This window comes from Equus przewalskii, chromosome 25 (genome assembly GCF_037783145.1).
Source record: "Equus przewalskii isolate Varuska chromosome 25, EquPr2, whole genome shotgun sequence".
NCBI classification, from domain to species: domain Eukaryota; kingdom Metazoa; phylum Chordata; class Mammalia; order Perissodactyla; family Equidae; genus Equus; species Equus przewalskii.
Genome location: NC_091855.1, coordinates 7,887,123 through 7,910,278, shown reverse-complemented (window position 1 = coordinate 7,910,278; position 23,156 = coordinate 7,887,123). Strand labels below are relative to the sequence as shown.

The window sequence follows — 23,156 nt, the reverse complement described above, 5'->3', positions numbered from 1 at the left end:
TTTCAAACATTTATTATATCATAGCAAAAAGAATAAAGGCTTTAGAAGCAGACAGGCAGAGCGAGGTTTGAGCTTTACTAAGGGGTAAAGGTAGTAAATGAGCTACTTATCGCTTCTGAGCACTGATCTCTTCCCCTGTAAAATGAGGATAATAGCATCTACCTTGAAGAGTTATGTAACTAAAGTATCTAGTAGAACACTTGACCTAAATAGAATCTACTATATTATTTTTCAGTTCTAAATGATCACTGCAAAAACTCAGACCATTTACACTAATAACGAACATTCCATCTTTCAAAAAATGCTACCTGAACCACATTATATGCAGATAGAAGGTAAAAAGTGTAGAAATTCAATCTGATGCTATACACTTCATATCATCTTAAAAATATCTAACGTATTTCCAATTAATGAGGAAAAAAGTCAAAGTCCATTTTGAAGACGTAACACTAAGTCAATCATATGCACAACATATTACAGATCCTCCCAAATAAGTGTGCTGTTTCTTCTCAAGGATACATGGTCTAGTAACTGTTTAGGACTTCCACAGACCCAATTTATATCCATCAAGAAATTACTTCTTAAGCTGGAGTTCCTAGACTCTAAATTCAGAGGCTCAGCAGTTGCCCTAAAGGGTAGTTCTAAGAACTGAGATTCTGCTTTTCTGACAGAGAACAGCATCTACGACAGCTTTGAGAGCAATAGTTGCTGACTTGGTAAAGATGCATAAGAAAAGACCAAATCATATTTTGAAACAAGTATAACTCCCCCACTGAACTTTCCTGTAATAAAAATATTTTAATGCTCTGAAAGAATTAACATGCCTTTGAAATGGCCAAATTAGAATTCAAATTTTGAGGTAGGAAGGGACCTTAAGTTCCCTGCTTCCCATCCTACCCCCACCAATTTAGCAAAGAGGAAACTGAAGCCAAGAGAGTGAGGGAGGGGATTCCCCCAAGACATGCCTACCCAATGGCAGAGACTGGAGTAGACATTCAACCCAGCATTCTGCTCACAAGAGCAAGTTTCCAATTCTATGATTTTAATAAAGGAATGATTTATGCACAAAAGAAAAAAGCTCTTTAAAATGTTTCAGTGACTGGGTTCTCAATAAATAAACTTTTAACCAATGTGAAGAAAATCCTGAGGACATTATTCTAAAAGCTAAATAAATATTACCAGCTTTTCTGAATTTGAGGGACATTAAAAACTGCTGTGACTGCTCCTAAGTCACTTTATTTTAAAAAAAGTTTCCAAAACAAAGTAAGCAAATCAACAAACTTAGAGTTGGGAAAACTGATGATTCATCCATTACCAAATGCAGGAATCCTTTCTAGAACATTCTGACAAATGACTAACCAACTCTGTTTGAATGTTTTTCAGGGATAAGGGACATTTTCAAAGGAGCGTAGGCCACCTTCGTCATCACAGTTTAGTCACAAAGGTATTCCAAATGAACCCAAACCAGCTTCACTGTAGACTTCTACTCTACATTGGAACCAGTTCTGCTCTCTGTAACAATATCGAATTAGTCTAGTATCTATTTTTATATTTCACGTCCACTTTTTCAAATATTTAAAGCCTGTGATCAGTTTAGCAGTCTTCTTTTCTCTTCTTCTTGATAAATATATCTAGAATATTAAAAAGCACTTGGAAATAGCTTATACAAATCACATGCAGCTCTATTCAGTTCAACAAAGGTTTATCAAGTCCCAGGTATTATGCTAGGTTCTGGGAGTACAAAGAGAAATGAGACACAATCCTTGCCTTGGAGCAGCTTACAATATAGTGGGGGAGAAAAGCATACACAGAGATAGTTTTAATCTAATAAAAGCCAAGTGCTAAAATCATGTACAATAATAGTTATACACTAGATTAGAGAAGGAAGGGATCAGGGTGAAGGGTACACAGAATACAACAGCAGCATTTTGCTAGGGTCACATATTTGGATCAAAATTCCTGGATTGAAAATTCTACATAAACTACTAAAAAACAGTTCAACCTAATCTAAACAAAATGTGATGGTTCTCAGTAATCATATAGAGAGGGATTGAAAATATAAAAATATGCATTCATATTAGAGATATTATGAGTGCACATTTAAGCAATATTTATTTGCTAAAATAAAATAAATTATTACAAAGCAGATCTTAAAATCAACGGCATTTATATAGATTAAGGAAGAGAGTGGTTACTGACTTCCAGTGTGAAGGGTGAAGTAGTGTGTGTTAGAAGGAAATTATTTGGTATGGCATCCAAGAAAGCCTTCTTCTCATTCGATAGCATTTTTTTCCCATGAAAATTCAAAGAATTAAAACATGAATGTTCAGGATTTCAAAACAATAGCAGGTACAATTTATAGTTGGAATGTTAATTTTTTCCTTGACCAAGAAACCCTTCAAAGATAGAATTTGGTTGAACAATACTTAAAGTGAAATACCTCAGATCTCTTGAGAATCAGAGTTAAACTTTATTAAAGCTGTCATCTTTAAATTATTTTGAACTATTACATGTAAGAAATAAGATTAAAATTTCCCCTGACCATACAATCTTGTCTAAGATCCGAGTGCATGTCAACCTTCTCTGTGAATTTTCCTTCAGACTAAGGATTTATTTAGCACTCCAGTCAATGGTAAAAGAAAATTAAGACACTGTTCACCATTAACTTCTTTACAACACCTACAAACATGATTCCCATATTTCAGATTTAAATGTTTATTACATTCAGTCAATAATACTCTATAATTAACAGTAATTTTTATTTCCATGTGGTTCTTGATAATGGGAACAAAAGATATATGTGAGAATGCTTATTTGTCTCAGGTTTGTTTATTTTTTAAACTGCTTGGTCATTTTTAACTTCTTGGTTACAAAAGGACACTGCTTGTCCACACCTGATTGTTCACAGCCCGCAGAACATCATGCTCTCTAAAGCAGTATCTGCCAACGGGAGTGATTAGGACAAAAGTAGAGGGGAAATATTTTAGAATAACCTGGAGAATTTTTCCAGGCTGTCCCTCACCACTGTCACAAGCACAGTGAGCCAATGCTTTAGCAGTGTGCTGCCGACCTAATAACGAGACTGAAATCAAGGGCTTAGCTGGAACTGAATTTAGAAGTTACTGTCCTATAAGGGCTGCTAAAAAGGACCTGAAAAAAGAGTAATGAGGACAACACACAGGGTTTCTGAAGATACCTATGTCTACAGAGGTTCAAGTTCCCAGCTAGACCGAGAGGAAGGTAATCATTTCTATAATATCTATGTGCAAGCGGTGCACTTTCAACTGCTTACCTCCAACATTCTGAATTACTATGGTGCCTGCCACCACCACCTATAAAAGAACAAATGTATTCAGAAGATGAAGGGGAAATACTATAAAAGGATAAGTATTTTATTAAAATCCAATAACCATTACTATCAAAAAGATGCAGAAGTCAAGAGAAGAGAAATTGGAAAGAATAAATTTTGCCAGCCACTTGTAATACATAAAACTAATAATCATCACATAAAAAGCCTTTCTTTAATAGTTCCATGGTTACTATAAAGAATACTTTTGCAAGTTTTCTTGGCAGTCTCTCTTAAACAGTTATTAAGTGTTAAAAAGCTGGTAACTGATGATTATCAAAGTATCAAAAAGTTGAAATTGAATCTATCTGGTCTCATTCTCCCTTTTTTACTGGTTTTACCACATTACTTTAGTAGGTAGACTGAGACAGCTTGAGGTGTGCTGTGCCAATGCTGTATTGCATAAAAGGAAATGATAGAGTCTTCTGAATTTATCAGCTTGGCTTACACCAAGCCTTTGAACATCCCTGTCCCAGGGATTAATAAAGTCTAGAGCAAAAACTCTAGAGCCCACATATTCTCAGATCTGAAAATTTACGCAAAATGTTTCAAATTCAATAGTATGAAGTGAGCTGAGTGTAAGACAATAGGAGGTAGTAAAGACTCTAGTATATTGGAGAACTCTCCTTTCAAAATGGGGCAGCTGCTACTCAGCTCTGGCCAGTTGCTGGCATGTAAGAATGTGGATCCAATGTAACTAGATCTTCTGATTTTTCAAGGAAAGTCAGAAATTGAACTGTTTCAAAATTTTATAACTCTTTGTTGGCAATCAGTTAAAAATACAAAGATTTGAGCCAAACAAAATATACCTGAGGACTAAGTTCAGCCTGCAGGCTTGCTAGCTTGTGATCTTTGATGAGATTCCTAGGAAACTCAAGATAGCACTTTATCCATTCTTGGTAATCAAATGTACTCAGAGGAAATGTTTAAATATTCTGCTTCCACTTGTGCCTTTAGATCAGTCAAATCTTGGTGGATCTGCACCCCCAAGGTATGTCTGGAGCTGACTAGCTATCTAGGATCATGCAGTCCTACATAGATTGGGAATAGATCACTGTTCAGGCCCACCTCTACTAGAACAAATCCCACGAACAACAGATTCACAAATGAAAAGAAAAAGTTCTGTTTGGAACCAACATGCAAATGGGTTTTAGAAGTAGGATAGTTCTTCAGAAATAACAAAGTATCACAGCACTAACAATAATATTACCTTCTGATGATTTGTGGAAGAAGACAGTATTCTTCCTACCTCTTAAATCAGTTTAGTCTGCCTATCACAAATGAATGCCCAATAAATACTGCTGTTATTTCTCTTATTCTGAGGAGGAAAAGCAGTAGATTGAGAGTCTGGAGTCCTGCGATATAGTACCTGCTTTACGTAACCGTGGACGAACAGGGCCCTTCATTTCTCTGGGCCTTAATTTCCTCACCTAGAAATGAGGGGATATCTAGATAATCTTTTAGCACTGTTCAGCTCTTAAATGATATGATCTTCTAATTATCGGTTTTGTAAAGAGTCATGCTATAATTTTAATTCTATGCTGCTTTCTTCTACTGTCTTTCCGAAGATTTACTCAGAGACTATAATTAAAATTAAGAAGGAAAACTTAAAACAGGCCATTGTTACTGTTTTAAAATTATTCAAGTCATTGCTCTCCTTTGTTAGGGTGAAAAATACTAAAAGATTTAAGTGTTAAGTTAAATTTACGATGCATTTTTAGGAAACATGTATAGAAATATTTCTTCTCTTTCTCTTCCTGTTCCCATCATTCTGTCTTTCTTCACTTTAGTTTCCTTTTATTCCTTCTAATTTCCTTCTCTTATATATACTTGTCTCTTTTAACTGGAAACAGAAGGAAAAAATGCTCCTCTGGAATTTGGACAGTGAGGAGAAATTTAAAAAATTACCTTTCCAGGTAATCCAAATGCGAAGAGTCCAAGATCTTCATAAGATGTCACAGCTGTTAAAAGAAATGATAATTTTCACTTTTACACAAAACCATTTGTGTGCCAGGTCTTAAAGGAAAGAAAGCTACTCCATTACTACCTTATAGCTATTGGATGGTCACATTAAATTTAAAGCAGAAGTAACCACTTTTGGGGGAAACTTCTGAAGACATTTGGTCTGTAACGATAGAGTCCTCTTAGAATAAGTAGAGCTTAGCAAATCCCAAGGCTGTCTAATAACCACTCAAGCTGCATTAATTCAAATGCAATAATTACTCAAGAACAACCCCACTTCTCACTAAACAGTGAAATCTAAGTTTTCATTGGCAATAGTTTCTGAAAACTGCACAAAGTTAGATAAAGTATGAAAGTTGTATCATAGTGTCAGAGACATTCACTTTTCCAGGCTACCTAGGATGATGATAATGTGTTCATGATAGAAACAATACCTTTATCCCCAAATTAATAGGGCATACATTTTCTTTTTTCATCATAAGAGTATGAAATTACGTTTTCATTCTAGTGATGCCACTGGTAAAAATAAGAGAAAAACATTCACATAATCCTATAGTTTGAAAAGTGCTTAACCTTACAGTACTTATACTAAGAAAAAGCTGACCAGTAGATACTAAGGCTTGGTATAGCAACACACATCTCCTATTGAGTCGACGCTCATCATTTCTTAACGCAAGTTTAATATATCTTCTCAAGACACACATGAGTTTTCTTTAAACTGCCACTAAATTAACAAAAAACTCCACATTTTTAAACCATATATGGTCTTTACATGTTATAACTACAAGGTCAGAAAGAAAACAGTGAAATGCTGAAAAGATAACTTTTACTAATTAAGAAAATTTACCTATTTTTTTGCCAAGTATACATTTAAAATTTTAACTCTAATCCATTAACAAACTTGATCAAAGAAGTTAGAAACTTTTTGGATGATACAACCATTTTTTAAAATGTATTTATACACTACTAAACACAGCGGACAAGGACAACTTAGTTTTGAATTTGGGATATATAATTTGATTATAAGTATGAACATTTATGCTTTAACAATGAAAGACATCAATAATAATCTTACAGGGATAGATTTTGGATATATTTTAGAACATAAAATTAAAAAGCAGAGTTACAAAAGTAAAAACTGGAATTTTTTCCTTCTATGTGAATTGCTAAAAATTTTTTTCCAAATTCACATATTCTAAAGTGAATGTCATCAAAAAAATTAATAATTACTTTAATCAATAACTATTTACTAGTTTGTTTTAATATTCCTAAACATAATTAAGTGATAATGTTGTATAGGGGCACAATTCTTCGTATTTAGCATTCCAAAGCCTTGGTATATATACTAAACCAGAAAATTCTCTAAATGTTAGCTTCTATCTAATTTGACACTGAGAAGGTAATTTTATTACCTACTATGCGTATACGAACCGAGTTTCCAGACGAGGTCTGTTACTATGAGGCATGAGATCAAAGGAACATCATTGTTCATTTTTAGCATCCTTCTCTAATATTACAGTTAAATTTGTCTGTTCTTTCCTAAGAAAACATTGCCTCCCAAGAATTTAAAGTAAGGAGGCTCTTCAGTGTTACATATGGGAATGTATGAAATAACTTGCCTTTAAAGTGATCTATTTTGCATCAGTTTCTCAGTCAGTGAGAAGTTATCAAGATAATATTCATCAAAAAGTTTAACTATGCTTAGGGGCCAGCCCCGTGGCCGAGCAGTTAAGTTTGCACGCTCCGCTGCGGCGGCCCAGGGTTTCGCCGGTTCAGATCCTGGGCGCGGACATGGCATGGCTCATCAGGCCACAGTGAGGTGGCGTCCCACATGCCACAACTAGAAGGACCTGCAACTATGTACTGGGGGGTTTGGGGAGATAAAGCAGAAAAAAAAACAAAAAAGAAGATTGGCAACAGTTGTTAGCTCAGGTGCCAATCTTCAAAAAAAGAAGTTTACTTTTAAACAGCAGAAAACAAGTATAGATTGTATATTTGGTAAACATGAAAAGCTAGTAACTTTTCCTTAAGCAAAATCATAATATTGAAAGAGTCCAAAAAGAACTGGCATTTCAATTATCTAAATTTAAATAAGCTAAACATTTATTCTTAATTTTTTAATTAGAACATAACCTTAATTATTCCAGAAAATATAATCAAACTAACAGCTTAACGAAGATAGTTGTAATTGCAACTTCTGACAAGACTGGCATACTTTCAGCAATCTCAAACTTGTTCTCCATTATTTTCTAGTTTTATAAAAATCTCTCTAAACACAGCAAATTCCCAAATCCAGAGTGAAAAAGGCCTAGACTTTTAAGTGAAGACTGAGTATAATGTCCAAATCCTAACTCTGTCTCATGTCAGCAAGTCTGGCTAGTCCTTCAGTTCTGTCCCTCTCATACTTCTTTTATGTTGTAGAAATTAGAAGTACTTTTCCATGTCTGAGATCATCAGGAATATGAATCATGGCTTCTGGCTTAACATCGAGGCTTTACTAAAATATGCACACAGTCAGCCAAATGCTTTATCTTCACATATTCACTTTTCAATGGTTTTCTGGATCATCTTGACATTCCAAAAGCAACTCATGAAATACTTTCAAAGTTCTATTCTGTCATTTGGGCAAATAAGATGCCAGTAACAGTATAATCTGGTACTGACTTTTGGAATGCAATTTGACCACTGAAACTTTAAAATATTTATAACAATTGACCCCTAGGAGCTTGCATATTAGGAAATAAAACTAAATCAGAGAAATCATTATATGCAAAGATACTCATCATGCATTATTTACATTGGAAAAAAACTACCTAAATGTTCAACATTGGTTGAGTAAAGTAAAATTATGGTAAATATACCTGACAGAATAATATGTAGCCACTAAAAACTGTGTTTATAGGGGCCGGCCCCGTGGCTGAGTGGTTAAGTTCATGCGCTCTGCTTCGGGAGCCCAGGGTTTCACCAGTTCGAATCCTGGGTGCAGACATGGCACCGCTCCATCAGGCCATGCTGAGGCGGCATCCCACATGCCACAGCTAGAAGGACCCACAACTAAAAATACACAACTATGTACCGGGGGGCTTTGGGTAGAAAAAGGAAAAATAAAATCTTTAAAAAAAAAAAACAAAAAACTATGTTTATAATAACATTAAAAAGGCAATATTAGATAAAAAAATAGCATTCGAATATAATCTATAGAGTAAAAATACAAGAGTGGAATGAATTAAAAACCAACAGTAACAATGATTGTGCAGTCTTCTTTCTTTTTCTCCATTTTTTTGGGGAGGGGTTCAAATATTCTATAATGACTATAATGGGGTAGTGAAACTTTACTTTTAAAAACCTTATCACTTGAATAGTTCTGTTTCCTCCATCAAATATTTGATAGGATTTATTTAAGCTACAATTTTTAACTTCCCTGGTGTTTAGTAACTTAAATATCACTTGGTCTACTAAAAAGGGACATTTTTCCTGCTCTTTCAGATGATCGATGTTTTAATACCTTATTTATAAAGTGAAAGATGTCTTGAAAGATATTAAAACAAGATGTGGTGATGACCAGCCACATTAATAGCATATTCCTCCAGAACAGGAATAACATTAATTATGAAATTAATTCAGTCTTTTACAGGAATTCATACAAGCAGTACTTGGCACAATCCTCCTTAAATAAATAACTGAAAGCAGTCATTAGCAATCTATTTTAGGAAATTATTTTTTGATATTAAAGAAATCAATCCTCTGTTTTTGAGGGGGCAGAAAGGCTGTAAATCCTAATAAAGTAAACTGGGGAAAAATTTCTTCTTTAATATACCATCAAGGCACACTTTAGTGCTATTTTGGCTAGACCAAGAGTTTGGCCTCCACAGGAATCATTTAAAAAGTTGCTTCCCATGAAGTAGTGGAATATTTCCAGCTAGTTACTCCAGTGTTCTGTCTACTTTGCATTTTTCCCTCAATGAAATAGGACAATTAATAAACTCTGGTTATAGTACAAAGCCCAAGTTTCACCAGCAGCAATATTATCTTTGGATCTAGATTGAGGGACATGAGTTATTCAAACACAGTTCAACTCTCAGAAAGTTGGCCATTTGGAATGCACCCTTATTATTTTGAAATTCTTTTCCTTCTTCTGTTTTCCATCATTTTCCTCTCGCCTTTTTTCTCCCTAATAGTGCTGTGCAGGTCATTCATTTATCCAAAGTCTACTATGCAATTGTATTGCCATGTCTGATCTTTCTTAACATGTATTTAAATGTAAGTTTACCAACTAAATGTGGCGTGACTTTAGAGCACTCAATGCAGTAAAAGAAAATAGAATGCTAGAATACTAGGAACATTCTCCATGTAAATGACACAAAGGCTGTGATATTGCATGCATAGAGAAACTTCTTGGATCCCAGTATACTGCTTGGCTCTGCAGTGAACAACACTTACATAGTAATATCCTATAAATGTTACTCAGTTTTCAACTTTCAGACTCAATTTATAGGTAAAACATGAATGACTTAAATATGATTACAAAACAGAAAGTAAATACTGTCAACCTGGACAATGTAAGGGTACAGCAGAAACACTACGGGAAATAGGAAGAGGACAGGTGAAAGAAAGGATAGGAACACTAATATCATATAACATAGCAGAGAGTCAAGAGACACTGTCTAAAGTCCATGGAACAAAAATAAAGGTTTAAGTGTATTATTTAGAGTTACAAAATAATCAATGAAAGAACTATTTAATATAAACTAATGAAAATTACAGGGGGGAAAGGAGGATTAGTGTTCTTAAGCTAACTCCTCACCCTTCAGAATGAAGTGTCAACAGATAATCTCTTAAATCAATAAATAACAGTAGAAGAATATTATTTAGACTTAGGAAGATAACCACCAAAAGAGTTAAAAACAAAAACTCTAAACGGTGCTAACTCTGGGAATGAAACCAGAAGCGGGTAAGAATGGGCTGGGAACTCCTCCAAGCCCTGCTGCACAAGTGCGTGCGTGCACACACACACGTGTGTGACCATATATTACTTTTGATAAAAATAAAAGAGGAGGTTAACTTAAAGATATGTTTAACCCTGCAGAGACTCACCCCTCTCCTCCCCTGCAGCCCAAGAGAAAAAGCTCAGCTTCTGCTACAGGCAGCACTTACTCTAACGTCAAGGCGAACCATATGAGGGAACTGCTACATGAGCAGAGCACACAGTCTAGCCCAGCGGTTCTCAACTTTGCCACCACCGACCTCTTTGGCATGGATAATTCTTTGCAGTGGGGGCTGTTCTGTGCACTGCAGGATGTTTAGCAGATCCATGGCTTTTACCCACTAGATGCCAGTATTACCTTAGCCCCCCACATTCTCAGCTGTGACAACCAGAAATGTCTCTAGACATTGCCAAATGCCTGTGGGAGAGAAAAATCAAGCCCAATTGAGAGCTATTCATTAGCAAAAAGGATGAGACAAGAACACCAATCCAGTGAAAATGAAGTCACGTCATCATCCCACTTAATAAACTGTGGGTCTATTGGACTAGCCTCACTCACCCAGAAAAGAAAGAGATGAACATAGAAATAGCTGGACAGGCCACTTACCATTCCAAACAACAAGCAAATGCTCAGTGAGCACTGGGATGGGAGATGGGAATCGACTCTTTCAGTCGGTTTCAGTTCTTATGTGCTCTCCCAGTGACAGCATCTCACAGTGCTGAATGGGATTCATCATGACCCTAAAGCAATCCCTCTCCTTATATGGAGCCCACATCAAGGCTGGGCAAAACAAAAAGCTCTCAGCTTTATTAAGAAAGAATACGTTAGTGTCCAACATGTCATGTAAATGTTGAACACTCTATTTTATAAACTACATAAGAAATTTTCAAAGGCAATTTTGACTTTATGTAATTTTTGCCTTGCTTTTTGACTTCAGAACTTTTAAGATAGAATCCCTCTGTAGCTCTAATGCATCCACCCATTTGTGACCCACGTATCCAGCTTTTATTAAATACCTTCTGTGTGTCAAGCACAGTTTGGTAGATACTGAGAAAACAATGGTTAATGGTTTAAATACACATTAAAATTTTCTAGGAATACAATGACCATGCAAATGCAGGTTTTGTTTTGTTTTGAACTTTGCCAAAAATTGTTTGCCTTGAGGAAAATCACATCACCAACAGCATTTAATTTGTCTTTGTTTCTCCTTTATTTTACTATATGACATAATATTATGTATAAGCACAGTCATGCGTCACTTAACGACAGGGCTACGTTCTGAGAAAAGTCTTGTGAGGTGATTTCGTCATTGCGCGAACATCATAGAGTGTACTTACACAAGCCCAGACGGTATAGCCTACTAGACACCCAGGCTATATGCTACAGCTTATTGCTCCTAAGCTACAAACCTGAACAGCATGTACTGAACACTGCAGGCAACTGTAGTATTTGTGTATCTAAACATATCTAAACATAGAAAAGGTATAGTAAAAATACGGCATAAAAGATAAAAATGGTACACCTGTATAGGGCACTTACCGTGAATGGAGCCTGCAGGACAGGAAGTTGCTCCGGGTGAGTCTCTGAGTGAGTGGGGAGTGAATGAGAAGGCCTAGGACGTTACTGTCACTGCTGTAGACTTTATCAACACTGCACACTGAGGCCACACTCCATTTATTAAAAAGATTTTCCCCTCCTCAATAATAAATTAACCTTAGCTTACCATAACTTTTTTACTTTATAAACTTTTAAATTTTTTTAAATTTTTTGACTCTTGAAATAACACAGACTAAAACACAAACACATTGTAAAGCTGTACAAAATATTTTCTTTCTTTATATCCTTGTTCTATAAGCTTTTTCTATTTTTGAAATTTTTTATTTTATTTTTTTAACCTTAGAAACTTATTGTTAAAAACTAAGACACAGGGGCCGGCACGGTGGCACAGCGGTTAAGTTCGCACGTTCTGCTTCTTGGTGGCCCAGGGTTCGCTGGTTCAGATCCCGGGTGCGGACACGGCACTGCTGGGCATGCCATGCTGTGGTAGGCATCCCACATATAAAGTAGAGGAAGATGGGCACAGATGTTAGCTCTGGGCCAGGCTTCCTCAGCAAAAAAGAGGAGGACTGGCAGTAGTTAGCTCAGGGCTAATCTTCCTCAAAAAAAACCTAAGACACAAACACACACATTAGCCTAGGCCTAAACCAGGTCAGGATCATCAATATCACCGTCTTCCACCTCCACATCTCGTCCCACTGGAAGGTCTTCAGGGGCAATAACGCACATGGAGCTGTCATCTCCTATAACAACAATGCCTTCTTCTGGAATACCTCCTGAATGGACCTGAAGATTTGCCCCAGCATCACCACAAATACGTGAGTAATGCATTGTGCTATAATGTTACAACGTTACTAGGTGATAGTAATTTTCAGCTCCATTATAACCGTACGGGACCACCATCATATATGCGGTCTGTCGTAGACCAAAATGTTGTTATGCGGCACATGACTGCAGTGTATTAGTTTCCTATGGTTGCTATGACAAATTATCCCAAACTTGGTGACTTAACAGAAATTTATCTCTAAGTTCTGGAGGCCAGAAATCCAAAATCAGTTTAACTGTGTCAAAAGCAAGCTGTCAGCAGGGCCACACTCCCTCCAGAGGCTCTCAAGATAATCCATTCCTTGCCTCGTCCAGCTTCTGGTGACGGCTGGTATACCTTGATTTGTGGCTACATCCCTCTTATCTCTGCCTCTGTGGTCACACTACCTTCTCTTCTGCCTGTGAGCTCCCTCAGTGATACATGTGACTGCGTTTACAATCCACCAGGACAATCTCCCCACCTCAACATCCTTAACTTAATTACACCTGCAAAGTCCTTTTTTGCCATATAAGGTAACATTCACAGGTTCCAGGATTAGGATATGGCCAAATTTTGGGGAGCCATTATTCAGCCCACTACCAGTAGGTGATAACACCTAGAGGAATTTCATTTCAGATAGGAAAGGGAGTATTTGACTTTTTTTAATAAAAGTTAGGTGTTGCAATAGATAGTGTTGAGAATCACTGCTCTAGAGGGTTAAAGTAAAAAAACAAAATTGGGAGCACAAGGGGGCCATTTTACCCTTTGTTTATTTCCTCATCATTACTAAAAATTAAAATCCTCATAAAAGAATTCTAATCCTCCTTTAGGAAGAGGAAGATAAGGGACTATCTTAGCTTCCTCAGTGGGCTCTAGGAAGGACCAAAATCCTCTTTGGAAGTAACAAGCAGAGAATCCCAGTAACTACCTTGACTCCTTTGAACCACCTTGGTTGCTTCTCACTGCCTCAGTAAAAAACGCCAGATTCCGTAGGATCTGACACTTCAGTCTCTCTCTTCAGTTTCATTTTCTCCTTTGTATCTTATACGCTAATAATAATAAACTATTATGGTACCTTGAATAAAATATGCAGCATATGTCTTTGTACCCTTGTATAGGCTAGAATACTCTCTTGCTTTGTCTGCTAGTCAAATTGCTTCTCAGCTCAGTCCTCCAGGAATGTTTCTGAGCCTCACTCCCTAACCCAGACAAGGCAAATCACTCCCACCTCAGAGCTATCACTGTACTTTGCACATGTTTAAATTGCTACACTTACCACACTATGATATAAATTATTTGCTTATATATTTGTCTCCCCTACTACACTATGAGCTTCTTTAGGGAAGAAAGTGAGTTGTATCCATCTCTGTATTCCTAAGAGATAGAAGAATACTGAATGAATGAATGAACCTCTATCTCGGGCTTCAGTTCTAGGACCTGTCCCTCTTGAAACTTTATACTTCCAAGCCCACTTATGCAAGACCAAACTATTTTATTTTGAACCAACACCTCCTGCTGAATTCTTCTCTCTATTAATGACACTATCATTAACGCAGTGGCCCAAGCCAGAAATCTGGGAGATATCCTTAGACATTTCCTTCTCCCTCACTCTCCACATTCAGCCAGGTATCAGCCCCCTTCAATTCTAACTTCGTCACATTCCTTAACCTGTTTCTTTTATTCTGTTTGCTAATACCTTATTTCAATTTCCCACTATTTGATTCTTACACTTCTGCAACAGCCAGAAGAAAAAGAAAAGGGTTTCCATCCTGAACACAACCCTGAGGGCAAGCATGGCCTGGAGAGCTGACTGTGCCTTTGTGAAAAGAACTACCCTAATCTGGAGGTGGCTCTTAGACCTGCTGCTCAGTTGTTGTCCTGGGAATTCCCTTTCTTTCTCTCCTATGCTAAATTCCCTGTTTCTTTGTTCCTTCCTACCTTTGGTAAATGGCATCCTCCATTGCTCACTAAGTAAGGATGCATGGGAGATAATTTTTTGGAATCCTTACATGTATGAAAATGTCATTATTCTATCTTTACATCTAAATGAGTTTGGCTGGGTATAGAATTCTATGTTAAAGTCATTTTCCCCAAGAATTCTGCAGGTATTATTTTATAGTCTTCTAATTTATAGTATTGCTCCTGGCAAGTCTTTTTCCATTTTAGTCTTTTATTCTTTGTATGAGAATTTTTTGTTTGTTTCTTGTCTCTGAAAGTTTTTATGATATTCTCTTTATAACTGGGTTTCTGATTTTTCACAATGATGTGTCTTGGTGTGAATTCTTTTACAATTATCATATTGCATACTACGAAGAATTTTTTCAATCTGGAAACTAATTTCCTTCAGTTACACAACTTTTCTAGTATTATTCTGTTGATAATTTTCTTTCCTCCCATTTTTTCTCTTCTCTCTTTGTGGAATTCCTATTATTTACACACTAAGCCCCTGGGCTGATCCTCTAGTTTTCTTATATTTTCTCTCCCATTCTCAAGCTCCTTGTCTTGTTTCTTCCCTAGGAAATGTCCTTAACTCTTTCAATCCAACTACTAGATTATTTTAAAATTTTATTTTTAGCTTCCAGGACTTGTGTTCTCTGAATTTACCCTTTTAATAATTTCTTATTCTTGTTTCAAGAATGCAATATATTCTTTTAGTTCTCTGAAGCTATTAAATATAACATTTTTTTTCAAGTTTTCATCTGGTTTCTGAAGTATGTTTCCTCTATTCCTCTAAGTTTGCTTCTTTCCTTCCTTCTTTTTAAATAGACTTTATTTTTAGAGCAGTTTTAGGTTCACAGCAAAACTGAGCAGAAAGTACAGAGAGTTCCCACATCCTCCCTTACCCGACATGTGCACAGCCTCCCCTACCAGCAATATCCCACACCAGAGTCATACATTTGTTACAATCAATAAACCTGAACTGACACATCATCACCCAAAGTGCATAGTTTGCATTAGCGTTCACTCTTGATGTTGTACATTCTATGGGTTTTGACAAATGGATAATGACATATGTCCACCAATAGAACATCATACAGAATAGTTTCACTGCGCTCCTATTCATTCCTTCTTCTTCTCTAACCATGGCAACTACTGATATTTTTACATAGTTTGCCTTTTCAAAAATGTCATATAATTGGAATCATACAGATGGAGCCTTTTCAGATTGGCTTCTTTCACTTAGTAATATGCATTTGTAAGGTTCCTCCATGTCTTTTCATGGCTTGATAGCTCATTTCTTTTTACTGCTGAATAATATTCCATTGTTTGGATAGAGCAGTTTATTCATCGCCTACTGAAGGACATCTTCATTGATTCTAAGTTCTGGCAATTTTGGATAAAGCTGTTATAAACATCCATGTGCATGTTTTTGTGTCAACATAAACTTTCAATTCATTTAGGTAAATATCTAGTAGCATGATTGCTGCATCAAATGGGTAACCTCTATACCTTTCCATCATGGTCTTCACAATTGTTGTATCAACATTTTACCTTCCAAATTACAGAACAGATTCTTTCTCACATTTGGAACTTGTATTTGGAGTATGAGAAAAAAGAAAAACGAAAAAAGTCCAGAATAACTCCAAAATTTTTGACCTGAGCCAACTAGAAGGAAAATATACTTAGATGAGTAAACAGTGGAAGCTATAAATTGGCAGTGCAAAGATGGAGAGTTTGGTAAATTTGAGATATATATTAGATATCCAACTAGAGATGGCATGGAAACAGTTGGATATGAGCCTGAAATTCAGGGAAGAGTTCCAGGCTGGGGTGTAAATTTTATGATCATCATGAGCCCATAAGTGAGCATAAAAGACAAGAGATCAGAGGAATATTCCCAAGGGTACTCCACTGTTTAGAGGATGGGGAGATAAAGAGAACTCAGCAGAAGAAGAGGGAAGGCGTATTCAGCAAAATAGGAGGAGAGGCAGGAGAGTGTGAATAAAGTGTCTCACAGAGGAAGGAGCCATCAACTGTGTCAAATGCTGCTGACTGGTCAACCAAGATGAAGACTGAGAACTGATCACTAGATTTATTGATGTGGAACTCATTGGTACAGTAATTTTAGTGAAATGATGGGAACAGCATAACTGGAGCATGTTCAAGAGAGAATAGGAGGAAGGAGAAATATCGGGTATAGACAACTCTTTTGAGGAGTTTTGCTATGAAGGTATGAAGCATATCGAAGGAATGTGGAGTCATTTTTAAAATGAAAGAAATTATAGACTATTTGTAAACTGACAGGAAGAAAACAGTAGACAGGAACAAAGATGATGAAAAAGAGAGAAGGGAAAGAGTGGCTAGAGAGATGTAGGTGAGAGCAGAAGGATCACAGGACAAGTGGAGGGGCTGGCCTTAGATGAGAACACAAGAGTTCATCGAAAGTAACAGAGTATATGGCACAGATGAAAATGGGTAGGCAGAAGTGGTGGCAAGAGCTTATAAAGTTCTTTTATGATTGCTTCTATTTTCTCAGTGAAATAGAAAGTGAGGACATCAGCTAAGAATGAAACCAAGGAGAATGTGCTGAAGGTGTAAGAGAAAGAAGATATGAAAAAGTCATCTCCTAGACAGCAGAGTAAGCAAGTGAATGAACTAAAGAAGTTGATAAAGATTGTGTGATAGCATCATAGGTCCACCAGGCATTGGATTATAGTGATATCAACCTGCATAGCTTTGTGTTTTTCTTTAGGAACATTCAGCTGCACAGGCGCATGTGTGAAGTAGGCAGAGTTACATTTAACTAGGGTCGGGGTTTTGCCAGGGGAGTATAATGATGCAAGAGAGGGGCAAGGGAGTGATTGCAATAACACACCATGACACTTGAACTGGATAAAAGAGGGGAAATATGGACAAAAGAGTGAGGGACAGTGCAAGTGGTAGGATCAATGAATTGAAGTCCTGGTGGGGGCAGAGAATTGTCAGAGTCGGAGTGCTTAAGAGAATGAGTTAGAAAGATAAGAGACAGTGGTGGGTGGAAGGCAAGATTCTTGAAAAGGAGATTCTGGAGGGGATGTAATTTTGGTAATGACAAGATCAATGGTATGACCATGGAAGTAAGTAGCCAAGGGAGGTACGGAATATGATCATTAGAAGACAAGAAGTTAAGGAAATGAAAGTATTAGAAGGATTATAACATGAATATTAACATCATCCAGAATTATAACAGGGGTAACACTGAAGAATCTGAAAGTAAAGTGGGAGCTAAAATTTTGACAAAATGACAGAAAGTGGCTGAAGAGACTATAGGTGATAATAGCAAGGGGAGCAGCAGGTGTTATGGAGTAATGAGATTCAAAGCTGGGGTTTACGGAGAGGAAGGTGGTTGAGAAGTGGAAAATGAGGTGTGAATGGGACATCTATCCCATCTTCAAACTAGTACGAGGGACATGGAAGAAAGGACCACAGGGAAAGCAATGTCCTCAGAGAAGACTTGGAGCAAGAAGGGAAGGAAATGTTCAGAAAAGAGTTGAGGACACAGGGTTTTGCTGATGATTGATCATGAGTTCTAGAGAGCACAGTGGAAGGGTTTCAGGAGTTGGAGAGGAGAGGGAGATGAGGTCAGAAAATGGATGACAGGGCCACATGAGATAAGCCTGGGAAATGAAGGATAACCTAGGATTCTTGAAGTGACTGACGTAAATTAAGGTAAATGGTATAATGTCATTAATCGAAATAATCTCAAGGCAAATAATGGTGACAATGCAGTGAGTGTGGGAATCAAGGACTAGGGAGTAGGGACTTGACTGGAAATACGGTGAGTTCCAGAACTCTCATTCCCTCGTGCTGATAGTGATATGGAGGCCAGAAGAAGAGACTAAGGGTTTATTCCCAGGGCAGAGAAGTTTCCCCAAAGAACTGCAATGAGCGAACTCTTTCTGAGCCAGCAGTGTATACAAAACCTTGCAATCCTTAAGGGTTTTGCCCCAATGAAAACTCATAATAAAAGCTAGCATTTTATATACATTATTTCATTCTCACAACAATCCCAAAAGGAAAGGCTTACCATTACCAAGACGAAAGGCTAGAGAGATTAAGGTACGTTATATGCCAGCTCAGCTCCCAAGAAAAGTCCTGATAGACCCCAAACCCTAGATAAAATCTAAAATATCAGAATTTCACGTAAAGAAATCCTTTACTTTTATAAAGATAAAAATTTCTCTTCACCTTTTACCTCCAGGCAAATAAATAAAGAAATTGTTTTGTACAAGACTTCTGATAGCCCTTTCTCTGACCAACGCCTCTGATCTCAGCACGATACTCCTTCATGACAGTCCAACAAACTGAGGAGGAATTTAGTCACATGCTATTCTCTAGTCTTCTATATATACGTATTTTTTTTACAAAGCCTACCTGCACAGGGAATTTTACACTGACTGAAGGAATTCACTCAACAGAAGACGTGCATCAGTGTGTACGAAGAACCATGAAGAAGCTAGTTCATGGACCAAGTAAGCTACAAAAATCAAGGAAAAAGAAAAAAGAAAGAAATACAGAGGTTTGCACATTATATGCCCCAAAGTTACAGAAAAGAACAACAGACAGTGTCAGAATTTTAAAGTTAAATATAGATGAAACTGAGGGAGAGTAAAAAACTAGCATTACTTGGAAATCTTCAGAAATTGAATATTACTTTCAAATAGTTGAAACTAATAAAGCGAAACATTTTAGTTAATGAAGACAGAATTGCCACATAGTTGACTAATGTATTAATCTTTGAGTAGAACCCATAATAAAATAACCTATTAAGATGTTAAACTATCACAATTAAGTAAAAATAATTTTTTCACACAAAGAAGCAAAATTTCAAAACATGTCATTAAAATTCTAGTCAAGTTTCAGCAGGATTTAGATACACTTATTTAAGGCTATTATTCCTGAATTTGGGATGCTGTTATGAACAACTTGTTACTTTGAGATTAATATCACCCAAGCCCCTGGAAAGCAAAGGCATTCATTCATAAACTGGATGGCCAAAGGTATTGGTGCAAGTTACAGCTGTGAACTATAAGCTGTAACTTGCACAAGAATAACCTAGAGGACTTGTTAAAAGTCCTCATGCAAAACTGAACTGCATGATGAAGTTCCAAATGGAAAAAACCCATGTAAACATATGTATTGTATTAACTGCATATACATCTGTCACTTACAAAAAACTATCTTATTCTGGACTTGCAAGTTGAAATACAAAACTATCTAAGTAAATCAAAGCTTAGTGACCTTGCCTCCCACAATCCCGGCAGACAGACAGGAAAAAGGGAAGGCAGTAGTAGATCTGGGGTGTTCTCCTTGAGGAAGTGATCACCCTAGGAGAAAATATGATCAGAATGAACACCTGTCTACTGCTACCCCATAACATAAGGTTTGAATGCTCTGAACAGCTTTCAGGTGCTTTGTCTAATCTACTCTAATCCAGGAAACTATGTTGTGTGCTGAGGAGAAATGCAGGTAACAATGCTAGTTTCCCGCTCCCATCACGTCCTTGGATATTCCCCAGTAGGACTGGGTCTACATAGACATATATCCAGGCCTTCTGAAATTCTCCATTTCAACAACCCTACTTAATAATAATGTAGCCTCACTGGAAATTAGATTTAAGACATCCAATCCTGCACGTAGATATAATCTCAAGGGGCTGCTTCATCAAATGAATCAGCATATTTTTACTCACCTGTCTGAATACACATATTAAGCAGGAGATGAACTGAGTAAGAAGCCAGAAGAGCAACTATCAGCAGCAGGAAACTAAAATATAAGAGTACATGGTCAAACCCCCTAAAAAGTTTCTTTTTTATGGTATTTCATTACAAAACAATTTTTTTTTCACATTCAAATGTTCACAGGGACTGTCTTTAAGTAGTTGGATTATAGTCAGTAAAGAAAGAGAGAAGATACTTTTCTGTATTTACCAAATTTTATTTAAATGAAAATATACTGCTTTTAAAACCAAAAAAGAAATCAGAAAGAAACAAACTTTAAAACAAAAACAAATCTTCTCCTTTAGCACTCTCGTCTGCTGACTGCTGGTTCAGCCATTAGATGATCTTGCACTAGTTCCCTTTTATGACTATTTTTTCCTATTCTTAGTCTAAAGAGAAGTTTCAGTGGTGAAATCTCCTTGTCTTCTCCTTTTTCCTTTCCTCCATCCCCCCCTTCCAATAATGTGTACCTCCCTGTCATACTTTATCTATAAAACTGAATTGACTGCATTTCCTAGCATCTATTAAACACACACAGTCACCAAACCAAACCAAATGCAGTCAACACACTTCTTATGACACAATTTGAAAAAAGTGCAAGCAATGTAATAATTTGGATTCTCCCACCAACAGAGTGGAAAGAAACAACATGCATGACCCCCTACTCATTCTCAGGAAGATACTGGCAGGACAAGCTTCTAGAGAGCTGCCCCCGTGGAGTGCCCCAACAGCTGAAGAAATACTATCTTTGTGGTGCATTTAACGCTTGTTAATAAGTAGGAAAACTGAAATGGAAAGTACACTTGTCAGGAAACTCACATCGGACACCTTACAAAATAACTGTTTGGTGTCACCAAATGAGAAGTGTGACATGATTCAGTGAGCACACATTCAGTGTACACATGCGTATGAAAGACCCTAGAGTGTAAAACATGATTTTCCAAAGGGAACCAAAAAATAAGTCCTATGACTATGTCTTGCCTAAGGGGTCACATATAGTTTTGAAGTTTTAAAATTATGAAAGTCTGTGAACACATTCCATAATAAAAGCAAGTTGGGTTACTTAAAAATTGATTTGCTTATTTAATTCAAAATAAAGGCAAAAAAAAAAACACCAGCCAAATGAGACTTTCTCATATTTTAAATTTCCTAGTAAAATAGGTCTGCTTCTACTGACAAAATAAAACAAACATCCATTCATTCTATTAACCATGGGTGTAGATGCTAAGGATAGGGTCCAGTTCTAAAGAATTTCAGAGTTTAGTGGGGAAACTAACTGGCACACAATCATCATAACACATTACAATAACAGCATGAATATAGAAAGCACTATGGGAACACAGAAAAGCCAGGAATATCTTCTATTTTGGGCAAACTGGCATCCGAGCCCAGTCTTGAAAGATGAAAAGGAACAGGCAAAGAACACGTCTAGCCTCGGAAAGGGAAACAACACTACTTAACAACAGGAGAAGTGGAAGAGATGGAGATGAATGAAAAGATTATGTGCTTTATTTACATTCACAAAATTGCTATTTGTAAGCAATCTGCATGACCGACAAACTTTGATTCACTTTGGACAACCTGACACAACAAATAGGCCACTTCTTAAGGTTATAAACAAATGTGGATCAAGTTTCTATTTTTTTAAAATGAGCCACACTTTTGAATAAAAAAATACAAATTATATAATATCCCTCCAAGCTACAGGCTTGAAACAATATAAGAGTAGCAGGAAAATGCTAAAACCCCAGAAATAATTTAACTAGAAATTGTATAGCACCAGCTTCTGCAGCCTATCTCTTTGCTTCTCAGTATACTATCAAAATGAAAAAAAAAAAAATCAATGGTAGAATAAGAAAAAAACTCACCTAAATCCAAGGATACCAGTATGGGCCATAACATAAGCTAAGCCAAGGATGCCACTTCCCATGATGGCATTCATCAAATTAAATACTGAGAGACCAAATGAAACACCTGGAGAGCTCTGTCTGTGAAACTCCTGTAAGCACATAAATTTAATAGTGTTAAATGTTTGGATGGTGAAGTTCAAATTTCATCAAGAAATGACTGACAGGTTATGGAGAAGGTCTCCTGCAAACCACCAGGCATTGTGTTACACACTAGTTGCTCAACCAGCACTGGTGTCCTTTCTTCCCTTTCCACCTCCCACTAGTGCAGCTCCAGGAATCCAGTTTCCTAGGAATATCATCTCCACCAGTACAGAGGCTACGCAGGCTTCAGGAAGAGCCATGACTAACCTTGTGACTGCAAAAGATGAAGATAGAAAGGAATGAGGTAGTGACGGAGAGAAGGGAGATGGCCTCAGCTCACGTGACTACTGAAGAATCCCTGAGTCAGCTTGGGGCTGCTGGAGACAACAGTTGCTCCTGAAATACCAGGTCTGCAAAACCAATCGCTATTTATATACTTAATGAATTAAGTTTGCTCCACAGGAAGGATGGGCAGGAATACCTTGTAACGACGATATAATAAACGGAAGCAATTCACGTTGCTCTGGCGAGGACACGCCTGAAAACACCCTCCTCCAAAACAGCATTTGGGACTAAAAACTGTTACAGTCCAGTGATTTGGCTTAAAAAGCCGAGTGCCCACTGCACAGGCTTTAGGGTCAGGGAAGTGCTACGTATTTGTTATCAGGCCAACCTTCCCTCCTTCGCCGCTAAGGATCTCTGTACTGTTTATAGGCCCTCAATGACTAAGTCTAGAAAAGAAAAGTCTTGTGACTCTTGCAAAAATCTCACAAGACTGGTGGAGAAAACAGGAAGCCGACAAAGATACTA

At 37.0% G+C, this 23,156-nt stretch overlaps 1 protein-coding gene across 2 annotated transcripts in view; it reads right to left on the bottom strand.

The window, feature by feature from the left end:
- The window catches only part of SLC38A6 (solute carrier family 38 member 6), a 58,620-nt gene that overhangs the window by 34,878 nt on the left and 586 nt on the right, over positions 1–23,156 (bottom strand). For both annotated transcript variants that reach the window (XM_008539205.2, XM_008539206.2), the window contains exons 2-5: positions 22,224–22,354; positions 20,328–20,401; positions 5,255–5,307; positions 3,293–3,332 (exon numbers count right to left, since the gene is read on the bottom strand). In XM_008539205.2, the coding sequence (XP_008537427.1) occupies positions 3,293–3,332; positions 5,255–5,307; positions 20,328–20,401; positions 22,224–22,354 (298 nt within the window). The remainder of the gene's footprint in view (positions 1–3,292; positions 3,333–5,254; positions 5,308–20,327; positions 20,402–22,223; positions 22,355–23,156) is intronic.